The sequence below is a fragment of the Rhinichthys klamathensis genome, unplaced genomic scaffold, assembly GCF_029890125.1.
Source record: "Rhinichthys klamathensis goyatoka isolate OS25496 unplaced genomic scaffold, OSU_Roscu_1.1 h1tg000301l_1, whole genome shotgun sequence".
In the NCBI taxonomy this organism is placed as follows: domain Eukaryota; kingdom Metazoa; phylum Chordata; class Actinopteri; order Cypriniformes; family Leuciscidae; genus Rhinichthys; species Rhinichthys klamathensis.
Genome location: NW_026606820.1, coordinates 2,288,926 through 2,301,335, shown reverse-complemented (window position 1 = coordinate 2,301,335; position 12,410 = coordinate 2,288,926). Strand labels below are relative to the sequence as shown.

The window sequence follows — 12,410 nt, the reverse complement described above, 5'->3', positions numbered from 1 at the left end:
CAACAGGAATCTAGAGTAATTAAACATGAGGTGACGAGGCTCATTTGGGCATGTCTTATAATTCATTTGTAGCTCAGAGCAGTGTGCGCTGCCATTGGAACAGATTTAGTAGTCAGAGGAAGAACTCATTTGTTGGTCATTACACCGAGTTAGTTTGCAGTACTAATGATGGGGACTACAAGCCTTTTTGAATTAGATGTGTAGAAGTGTAGTGTCCTATTAGCTACCCTACTTTTGAACACCATTAAAACAACATAATATATGCCGTGCAGTCAGTCCAATGCATGTTTGAATTTTGTGGTCCAGGTCCTGCTTAAAATTTGTAACTATGAGCCCCTTTCTCTGTCATTTTGTCTTTTGTCAGATGTTATTTTGACAGATAAGTAGCATAACATTGCACTGGGTATGAATCCAAGTAATGATGTACTTGGCCAGAACTGCGTGCATCATCCACTTCAGCAAATTAGAACGACCAGCGATTTGAAATTGACACTCCTCAGTTGGATGATTCTCAAACGGCTGCTTTGTTTGGCAGCATTAGGTGTATTTTCTGCTGTCGTTTGTATTTTTTGCAATTAGTCAGAATCAGGATATCTAATAAGGATGTTGCAGAATGATTTTGCAGGGAAGCATTCAGATTGGACCTCAGCAAAATATTTTTTTTTTTTAATTTGATTGTCATCACAGCAGGCGCCATTGCCACACACATTAGCATATTACTTTTGGGGAAAATGAACAGTAGATATATTCATATCACATTATAGATTTTAATGAATTATGGCAAGACAAAGGACCGCTTAAGAAAGGATAATTGCTGTATGCTAAACTCGGGTTGCGCTCATTACTTTTCAACAATGCCGTCTCACTCTTTTCCTCTCCAGTCGAGACGGATCTATTCCATTATGAGCCATTTGATGGCAAATTAAAAAGAGTGTGATGGAAACATGCAGAACTGATGAATTTAGACAAGGAGACAAAGTGGAGAACATTTAATAGTTTAATAATAAGCTGCAGTATACATTCAGTGATAATTCTGTTTTTCATGTTGCCAGAAGCTGTTTGGTGAGACCAGCAAAAACATTCAGCTACTAGATCTATATCTTTTTCACACATTGCTGCTGTTTGTACTTTCCACATTATAAAATGAATATTGCAAAGAAACTGATTTTGCAATTTCTCTCCGTCCGCTGCTATGGCAATTCTATCAAATCAGTTTTTTTTTTTCTCCTGCAGTAAAACAAACTTGTTTGAGTGGGCTTGGTACAGCGTTCTTAAGTGATCTGAAAAATACAGGGCTGTATTTGATGATAGATAGCAAAGCAAGTCTGTCTCAGAGCATCTGGGTTTGCTTTACATGGAACTTACTGCCATTTAGCGCCTCTCAAACACTTCAGAAATGAGTGGAACCACTTCCAGTTACTCGAAATGGTAGGTTTACTCTTACCCTTACTTGAGTATTAAGATTAAACAACAACCTGGTATCTTGAAAGTTTAATGTTTGTTGCAATTTTTTGGTTTCTTTTGCTATCTCACTCTAAGCTCATTGTACTGACACACAACTGTTGGTGTTGATTTTTTTTTGTTATTTTTTTTTTGTCTTTTTCACTTTTTTGCCCACACAGAAACTTGATGGCACGAAAACTGACCAATAAGAAACTCTTTTACAACAAGGTAGACTGCAATCAACAGTTGCCAGGGGTAACACAGTCAACAAAAATTCAAGATCAATTGAAAATGTAAAAAAAAAAAAAGGATAAAAGAAGAAATAACAAAGTCAATAAAAAGGGGACCCATAAAGAAAAAAGCCAGTTAATTTCAAGTATAACTTACTGATAAAATAACTACACGGCATTAAATATTCTCATTATACATTTTAAATTATTTATAAAATATATTTTGGCATATATGTTATTTTTTTCCTTTTTGTCTTTGTGTACAAACGCTACTGTAGCTTTAGTTGAACACCAATGTTTATTTTTATTTTTTTTACTTTCGCAACAAAACATTAAAGGGATTGTCACATAACAACAGATTATTAAAAATGATAGTATTAAACCCTAAACAGAGTTTCACATAGCAAGACGTAAGTGACGACCCCTTCTATCCTAGCCCCATAGTCAAAATCCCAAAAAGTACAAGACCAGAGCACGAAGTTCTAGTAAACTGCGCTCCACTGGCTACAATCAGGAAAGGGCACAAGAGATTTCAAAAGCAACAAGTCTTATGTTTTTTTTCTTCTTGATTTTGTCCATATATATATATATATCTGGCTGTAAGTCTGGGGGATCGGTCTCTCCCTATTCCAGTTTTTCGGTGAGCTTGAGCTGATAGCGTAACTTCATTTAGCTCCATCAGAGATAAAAAATATGCAGTGTAATGACCTCATGGTTTGCTGACATTGGAATATCTTGAGGGAAACAGAGAAGGGTTGTCTTATCAGACCAGTGAGAAGCCACTGAAATGAAATGAAATCTGAGGGAGTGTTCCTGTGCGCTCTCCCGCAATCGGACGGCTTACGTCATATGGGAAGAGTCTCGCTAATCTGTAGCGTCAGAGAGACCCACGTCCTCTTCGGGAACAGTGAGCGGTTTGGCAGCTGAAGCAAAAACTGCATACCAAAGAAGGCATTAGAAGAAAGTTAGAAGTCTCTTTCGAGTCTACTACAAGGCATGACTTTACTCGGGTGTCACTGGCGGTGCCCTGGAAGGTCTTTCTCCTCTAAGGGCAAGACGTGAGGGCAGGGTGGAGCGTGTCACGCAGCACACAGTAACCAGCCTGTCCACTGCAGATAGACGATTGCGACGAACGTACAAGCGTTGTTGTTACTACCAAGCCACGATGACAGTCTGAGCTCGCAGACACATTTTCAGCTTAGTTTGTTCGGTCTCTGGAGAATACACGTGCTGCACATGTGTCTCGCCCTTCTTTCCCCAGGCCCGTTTGGCTCAACGCTCGCAAAAGCACACAAATACACACACACGCACACGTCAGCACACACTCGTAGTAGCGTATGCGTTCTGTGTACACGTGGGAGCCGGTTAAAGCACGATGTCCTTCAGCCGCTTGCTGCCGGGGGACTCCTTCTCACGGCCGTCCTGCAAGAGCGTGTTGATTTCCCGCATAGCCGGCTCACTGTCCTTCCCCTCCGGCTGCCGCAGCAGGCTGTGGTTGGCTATGCGCTCTACGTCCCGGCATTTCAGTGTGTTGTAAGCGGAGGATGGTTTGGACTGGGGGCTCTTCAGGTGCACAGGGGACGTGATGGGGCTAACGGCCTCTCGGCCATTTCCGGCCTCGCGGACTGTGCCGTTGGTCTTGGGGCTGCAGACGGCCGGCTCTGCCGTTTGCCGCCTGCCCCTCTGTTCAGCCCGCTCCTCGTCCGGCCCATCTTTGCCAAAGGTGGCAAAAGTCCTTTTGGTGGTGCCACAGTCCTCATAATGAGGTACGTCCACGGTTGTGGCCTCGATGGACAGAGCGATGACGTTGCGGCCGTGTTCGGGAGACTTCACTTTCGCTGGCATCGGCACCCGGGGCATCCAGCAGCGATCTGAGTGGCCCAGGATGCGACATTCGTCTTGGCAGTGGAACCCCTCTGACTGATCTGCACAAAAAGAGAGAAAGAGAGGAGGAGTTAGTTATGTTGTCTAAACCAGGGCTTTTAAAACTTCATAAAAAATCACTTGGCTGCAGCTAAATTTGCGTTTCAGTAAATGACACACACACACACACACACACAAAAGCAGTTTTGTCTAGGGCTGCACGATATACCAACATTAAATAGAAATCGCGATATTGCTTTTGATTTACAAATCGCAAATGCTGTAACGTATTTGTGCTAGCTGCATGTTAGATAGTGAAGCGTTCGCGTGCAACTTGTAAAAACAATGTTTTCTGTGTCTCAGAGGGGCTCGTTTCCTTATTAAGCTACTTGGTGCACATTATTAACAAAACTCGTTCGCATTACACCAGAGAATTCAATTGTCACAAAAGGCTGTTTCAGATCTGTTCAACTTGGCGCTGTTATTTTTCAGAGACACAGTTGTAAGAGTGTGTTCTTTGCGTTCCCCAATGTGCATTTGGCTACCTACCAACAAAAGGGAAATCTGTCTGTAAAAAGCATTTTACATGTACACACAGAACGAACATGAGAGCGTTTTCTGCGTGGAACACCCCAACAAGTTTAACACTCGCAGCGCGGATCACAGTTCATATCCAGACCAGAGCAAAAATTCTATGGACATATTTCATCTAATCTAATGCTCCAAGCGTGAACAAGTGGCGTGTATGATGGATTATTTATGTAAACAGTACTTTTTTTCAGTTTATTTTTTAACAGCCCTTCCCCCCATAGTTCACTTAAAAATATTTTGGTGCATCTTGAGATAGATACTTGTCTAGGCGGGTCCTGGAATGGAAATGTTTGGGAACCCCTAGTCTAAGCTGTGCCGTTTGCACAGCTTCTGCTTATTTGTGGTTTCTTTCATGGATTTCAGGCACAGTTTGTTTTGGGGCTTTCATCTTTCCAGCACATGTCAGAGCTGGAAAAGGGGGAAAAAAAGACTGGCATGCTGGAGAGCTCCGCTCCATTTTAATGTAAGCTGGCACTACTTCTTCAACAGGTTTTAATGCTAGAACTTTTGGGGGCCTTTTAATAAACCAATGAAAGAGTGCATTGTTAAATCAAAAGTGGATCCCCATCTTGTGAGTAATTGTTTCACACTGTTGCCAGGCTTGATGAAAGGACGGTTTAGACAGTGCAATCACAGATTTCACAGTGAGGGACACTGGCAAAGTAGCCTCATTGTTAAATGCTGAACATTGTGCTCTGTCTCTGTCATCTATCTGGCAGTTATAAATATGTAATGATGTTTTAAAGCTGTTGTGGAATAAAAAAAAATAAATAAAAAAAGATGTGTCTGAGCCAGTATTACTACAGATCTGTCCTTTGTTGTGTTGGAGGGAAGTGCTTTCAAGCTGCTTTTTGTATCATTATAACTACAAAAAAAGCCAAGCTCTCTCTCGCTCAAGTTGAGGAGCTGTCTGCCTCTTTCACTTCCCTTTTATTTAAAAGAGATGCATCTGTGATAATCAAGGCAGCTCTCTTTTTATTAGCAGTCAGCCCAAAACAGCTTTCTGCGTGAGTCCTTTTGACTCCATACATATTTCATCATTGGCCATCTGGATAGACAAGCTCGACAAGGGCACTCTCTCTGCTTAAATGTTTGCTAATACACACAAATGGTATTTGCATAACAAAATCCCATCCTCAGATTGCTGTTTCCACGTGCACCGCTCACATGTAATAATAATAATAATAAAGAGCTGTAATTAGGGATGCACTGTTAATTCTGGCCAATAGAGATAATACTAATTATTTTTTAGATCGCTGATAACCACTAAATGACTGATATTAAAACTAGTTTATTTAGGCATCCAAATTCTTATTTGAATCTTTATTCTGATTGCACCACACTATTTATACATAAAAAAATATATTAAATAATAGCATTATAATATTTATAATATTCATGTGTGTGTGTGTGTGTGTAGAACAAAACTGATAAATGTTTTAAAAATCTCTGCTATCAATAAATAACTGATATCATGGTACCAATATATGAGTATGCCTTAACATTACAAAGTCATATTGATGAATGTTGATATAATTGTAAAGCCAGAGAACACCTGTTATTGTCGATTAATTGTCACCAAATAATTCACTGAATGACAAGTTCACATCCCATCAACCAAAATAGACAATACAATATTCCACACAGATGTTTGTTGACACTTTTGGTCAGCTTTCTTATTGGTAAATCAGCCCATGGGTTGAGACATTGCTACATAATTGTAGCCCTCGGTGACAGCGAGAGATTGTGGGAAGGATTCACACATTTACATCTGACACTCTGAGCTTGACGGATCATCCAATTAAAATCACTAATTACCTGCTTTTCCTGTTCTTTCAGGACTCTGAGGGACAACACAGCTTTGGGGCCTGAATCAATATTTAAAGATTGGAGCGTTGCTTTCCAAGATCTACACTGCCAAAACTGTCACCCTTAAAATGTGATCTAATGAGATTGACAGATTACTAACTGAAGTCTGGAGACACTTCAGATATCCTGCGGCACATGTGAGAAGATAAAAGGTCCTGTGTGCTTGTGTATCTGTATCTCGGTGCATTATTAGAGATTTGACCCACATATATAGTCGCACCATTCACACACAGACCGTCACACACGCGCATGCTTCCTCATACTAAAACTCAGCCGAGCAGCAGGGAGAATGGAGAAATTAAATTGAAAAAGAAAAAAATAAATTGGAAAGTAAAGCTCTGGATCGACTACGGTATCTCAAGTGGCTCAAATTTAGCCCATAATTACCAAACCCTGTGAACACACACACAAGTCCACATCTTGAAAGGGCTTTTCATCACCAAAAGTCAATGTTATCACCATAGCAACAGGGGTGAGTCTCACCATTATCCACATATACAGCGAGCGAGTGCCGAGGACACCACACCTGCCACGGCGCAATCTGCCTACCCAGAATTCCTTCTTCATTTCATAAGAATCTGCTTTTCTACAGAAGCATGGATTTATCTGCATCCTGTGGATCAATAGGAGGCACTTTAACAAGATTCAAATCGTGTTCACCTCTTGAATGGGCAACACACAAAAATAGAGTGCATTTTCCAATTCCCCTTCCTTATGACTGTAGGGACACGTCCATTCATTGAATGTTGTCATCTTTTTCAGCCTCTGTCCTTTAAAGGGACCCCCATGGAGCGATTCTCTTGTAAATTACATCACTGTGAAAGCAGAACGCCATTAACAGCTCTCTCACATCCTGTCAGTGGTTTATCCACAAAACTCACAGATGTTTCTCTCAAAGATCTGTGCTAACCACAAAACAAACCAAGACATGACAGCCTGTCAACCCCTGACAAAACAAGAATCTCTTCCTATCTTTTTTTGCCCTGCAAGAGATAGAAATATAATGCCAACAAATTAAGCAATTAAAGCTTCAATGCAGCTGATCTTTGAGTTGTGCAGAAGAGAGCAGTGAAAGGGAGACGGCCCTCCTACAGAGAATGTCTATTGAAAGTCATCAGGAAAATACGCTTGCCAATCAGTTCCGGGAAAAGACTTAAAATACAATCCAGAGCACTATGTCAGAAGGAACATTTGCTGTCTAGGATTTAAAGCCTAATTATGGGCTTGGCTCTGGCTGGATGTTTTCTTACTCTTCCACATTTGTAAGTAAAGCACAGAGTTTACAATAAAAAATAAAAAAACATGGGGATGAGAGTCCCACAGCAGTGCTGAGTATCAGAAATATTGGGATTTAATTTTTGCACTGGGTGAAAGAATGCACAAGGACTGTTTTAAATATGTGTACCGCTATCTGCATTCTGCAAAGCTGAATAATAATAAATAGTCCACTTGTAATGCAAAGGCTCTTGTGATAAGAACCCACCACTGATGTCAGCTTGTAGTAGAACTGCATCAGTTTACTTCATGAGAGAAGAACTCTGTCCCATAATTAGGCTAGAAAGAACCTTAACTCGTTGATTAAGCCCCAGCTCCGCCAGGTCAGAGGTCACAGCGAATTCGAAGGTAGACATCATAGCTAAAAGATTTTGCTTTGCTCTCTACCAATAAGTAGGTTGTGCTCCATTCAGAATTGAATATGGTATATCTTCTAAATACCAATTCGGTTCATGGATGGATTATATTTCTTTGAACTGCAATACATTCCTCTTCCTGTCACTCCATTACTAATGAAACTTTCTGAAATCAGAACTTTGCACAACACTGCTACCTAAAGAGGGATTTTAATCCATTAAAAAATATCTGTTATCTTAAACATGGCTAAATGAGCTAAATTTGTGGGTGGGCTGAGTTTCGCATACCCAAAACAAAAGGAATGCCTTTTAATCTGGAAAAATATTCTGAACATCTTTTGTGTCACTGCCAGACTTTCATCTTGTTTGGAAGCTATTATGCTCCTTCTTGGAAAACACACTTTCTTTTCTCTCCAAAAATCCGTGTACGAGCGCTGGAGGTCTGCATTGTTGATGTAATGCGAGAGAGGGCCAGAGAAAATGCAGCTAATGTACCTGTTTAAATAAGCTCGGGCTCAGGGAGTATGCAAGGGGAAAGTGGGCATACACACACACTCTCAAACACTCGACTGGGGAAGTAATTGCAACCACGGGGCTCTGCAGTTTTCACAGTGACACTATTCAGTCACTTTGGATTTACAGGCTTGGGGAAAGAATGTCATTTCTTTGAGGAACAAGGTGAAACAGCCAAAGAAACAAGCAAGATGTTCCTAATAAATCAAACCATTCTGAGCAACATGATGCATCGGTTTAAAGATTAACTATATTAAACCTGAGCATGTTTTGCTGCGGTTTTGAGCATAATGATCATATAAATCATATTTAGATGCATTCAGCCTCAAAAACACATTTTTTCTTCTTGTTTGTCTCTCTCTATTGTTGTTCCGTGTAGACTGATGAAATGATTCAGCTGCAGCCGACTCCTGCGAGAAATAATGTACTGGAGTGAGAGGGCAGACATTGGTTGTGGCGCTCACTTTTGCACATTCTTTTTTATTATTCGTATAATAATACATTTGTGTTTAATTTCATGATTTCCCACCAGTGTTTAGAACGATAATGTTAAATTATGTATCTTACTTAATTGTAAGAATCGTACTATTATTATTATTTAATAGGCTACTATTACTAATTATTATTATAATTATGGCTATTTTATTGTTTTATTTTTATTTATTATTTCTCTTATTTTTTTGATGTATTACCTCTGGACCTTTGTGGGACAAGCACTTGGCAATGGCACATTATTTATTATTTAATAATAAACAATACATTTGTGATTTAATTTAATTTGATTTAATGATTTCCTGCCAGTCTTTAGAAAGCAGACAAACTTTTTTGTACTTGTACTTTTTTTTTTTTACATTATTATTATTATTATATTTTGTTATTTTACTTTTATTTATTATTGCTGGACCTTTCTGCTGACCCACACTTTGCAATAGGTGGCACATTAAACTGGGTGGCATGTTAATTTGGCTATATGAGAGACTTAAATAAATGTCATGCAACTATTGTTCATCTCATTCACGTCATTCTCTGGAGGCACAGGAAGTGACCGGGAGGTCCTGTGTGACATTGCAGCGTGTCCGTCCAGGATGGGGGTCGTGTTGTCTCCACTCTAACACTATCGCAAGCTGCCATGCACAGGCTACGACAAGCCAGGCAGACGCTGGGGGCTTCCCACGAGGGAGAGTCCAAGTGCTGCTGTCATCCCAGCCAGGCAATTCAGTCTGTGCACCATAAATCAGCCGCGAGCCCTCAGCCCTGCGGGACCACAAGATGGAGTGTGATGGTCTTGTTTTTACAAACAGTGGAGGAGGATGCGTCACTGAGCCACGAAGACGGCACTCAGTGCAGAAACCTTGCCATCTAGAGCACCCCTCCAAGATTCTCACTCCATCTGCTTGCTCCCTGTCTTTCTCTTTTTTTCCCTCCCTCACTCTTTCACACCATTTGGAAAAATAGTTTCTGTATTACACCTGTACATGTGCTTTTCTCTGTCTTGTACCTTCAATTTCTGTGACTCCTTCAGGAAAGTGACCTTGATATCCTCCGTCTTCCTTTGGCTTGGATATTAATTATTGAGGATATTATACCTGCTGCTTAGCCTTGTTAAGGACTGTCACACGGATGGCAAATCAAGGGTTCCCTGTGCCCGCTTCTGTGTCTTAACATTAGTACCAGTCAAATTATCAGTAAGTAAATCAGGGTTTGGTCAATCCTGCTCTGGTAAGTGTGTCTGACAGCCAGTCTCCTCAGTGAAGCCACCTGCACTCCTATAATCTCAAACACAGACTGACAGCTTAACTTATATCTGTGGTTTACTTCTGCATCGTTCTTTTTTCGACCACTGCCTTTGTGTGAATTAGTAGCACAGCTCCAAAATATGTCTTCCCACCTCTCTTCCTGCCCCATCAGACCCTCTGTGGCTGGTCCTTAGTTAAAGAATGAATTTCTAAACTGGTGCTGACAAACAATGCAGTATATAGATTGGTACAAACAGTATCTGCTTAACAGCTGTGTAACTACATGAGGGAAAAAGACACTGCGATGCTGTGTTATGAATCACTTTGAAGCAAAAATGAGACGCTTTATGTGGGAGAAGAGGAGGGTGGAGGCTAGCAAATGGACTGCTTGATGCTGTGGTAATGAGCTGAGCATGTCCCTCACACAGGTAGAATATTTCTTTACTTTATGGTGAGGGACGGTTTAGTAGCATTATTTGTTTGCTATAGCACTATGATATAATTGTTACAAATCCCGTTTATATAATGCTATATTCTCCTGTTGTGATCCATTGCTCGCTAACATTTACAATTAACTAGGTCAGGGGTTTTTAAAGTTTTTAATGCCATGGACCACCCAATTATGACCTGCTTTCAAGAGACCCTCTCCCTAAAATATGAAGGTATTAATACAGTTAAAAATAAATGAATATAAATATTTAAATAAATATTTACTAACTAATAAGCTGACAGTGTTTCATTTTCTATTTACTATTAGAGTACTTTTATATGTATGAATGAGAAACCATAAAATAATTTGTGATTAATTCTTTAGAAAGCAGAATGCAACAATAATAATATAATAAATAATAAAAGTCTCTACATTTATTTGTTAATAATAATTATTAATGTTATTGCTATTTTATCGTTTTCTTCTTTTTTATTTCCTCTTGGCTTTTCTGTTTGCCCACACTCTTAAAAAATATAATAATAATATTTTTTCTCTAAAGCTTTCTGCTTGCCCACAGTTTTCAAGCTACTGAATTCCATGACTAAATCCTTAGCTGAAAGCATCAACATGTGACATCTTGGAGCCATTTTGTGGGTAAGGGATCTTAAGAATAGTTTAGTCATAATTGACCGTTTGCAAAGACCCGCCCCCCCTTAGTTACTGTCGCTATGTCCGACAAGATACGCTGCTCGCACACACACACACACACACACACACACACACACACACACACACACACACACACACACACACACACACACACACACACACACACACACACACACCATGTTCTCATGCAGTGAAAAATACATCGCGGACTGACTACACGCTGACAGACAGGACAGACCAGGTTACTTTTCGGTTACTTTTGATATTAAACATATTTAACAAAGTCTCACCTTTCGAATTTGGTCTTTTAAAAAAAAAGAAATTTAAACAATAAATACCGTTTTGTGGCTCTTTAATGTGTCGTGACAGATCGCTGTAGAGCATCAGTTAAAGCTGCTTGTGATCCGATCTTCTCTTCCTTCTAGTTCATTTATAGCATCAAATAAACATGAATGAACATAAGAAGGAATGTTGTTTTAACCGCAGAAAGGCATCAGTACATTCCGTTTTTCAAGTTCAAATCCTCCCATGTTAATCTACTAACTCTCCTGACTGCTTTGTCGGACAAAATGGCGGATGGCGAAGTATGATTGGTCAGATCACCTGTCAATCAAGCTCCCTGCGAAGGGTCAATTGTCAACAGTATATCTGAATTAATTTAACAATTGAAATTAAAAGAAGGTTGATTATGAAGGATGCAGTTACTGTCTTTCTGCTCTTTATTTTATAGAACGCCTCAGAGCCACTATGAGGAGTTGAACTGAACTAATGGGTTAGAATCCCTCGAGGATGACCAGAAACTGATGTCATCTCCCTGTTGCCGTGCCACTGCACCCGTATAACTCTCCACTGGATGGTGTCATGGCCTGAGAAGTAGATAGCATGCTAATAAAGGGTGAAGCAACCTCTTAGAGCCCACCATTATAAAACATGGGGGATATCTGACAGAAAACAGGATATTATGTCTCTGGGTTTGGGAATGACAGATTCGCTTATTAGTTCTGGAAAAGCACAGAGAAGGCCATTGTAGTGGTACTCGACCCCAGAGTTTTCTTGATGATGGCAGTCCCAAATTAACCTGACTCATAGATCTGGCAGCCACCGAGGCACGCACCCTAAGGCAGCCAGTCACAAGAGCCAACTCTTCTTTTCCAAAAGGATTGGTTTGTGGAGGACATCTTTAAATACTCTGTTACAAATGCTGTATTCTGTGTTTAAGCTTGACCGAGCAATGTAGCTAATTTACTCAGAAACCCTTGAGTCTGAGAAGAACGAGAGGGACAAAGCAGACAGTAAATTACATCTGTGAGGGGACGGGCTGGGCTTTGGGGGTTAAGGGTTTGGGTGGGTGTTGAGGGGGGATGTAACGGAGGACGCAAACTCATTGGCTGCAGCAAATTAAATCATCTGTGAGAAGCACATTGCCGAAGTCGGT

The 12,410-nt window shown here is 40.3% G+C and overlaps 1 protein-coding gene across 4 annotated transcripts in view; it reads right to left on the bottom strand.

Annotated features, from left to right (window-relative positions):
• Positions 1 to 979: 979 nt before the first annotated feature.
• pcdh19 (protocadherin 19) overlaps positions 980 to 12,410 on the bottom strand; it is a 58,868-nt gene continuing 47,437 nt past the window's right edge. For all 4 annotated transcript variants that reach the window (XM_056270266.1, XM_056270268.1, XM_056270267.1 and 1 more), the window contains exon 5: positions 980 to 3,598. In XM_056270266.1, coding sequence (XP_056126241.1) covers positions 3,039 to 3,598 — 560 coding nt within the window. In that variant the 3' untranslated portion in view covers positions 980 to 3,038. The remainder of the gene's footprint in view (positions 3,599 to 12,410) is intronic.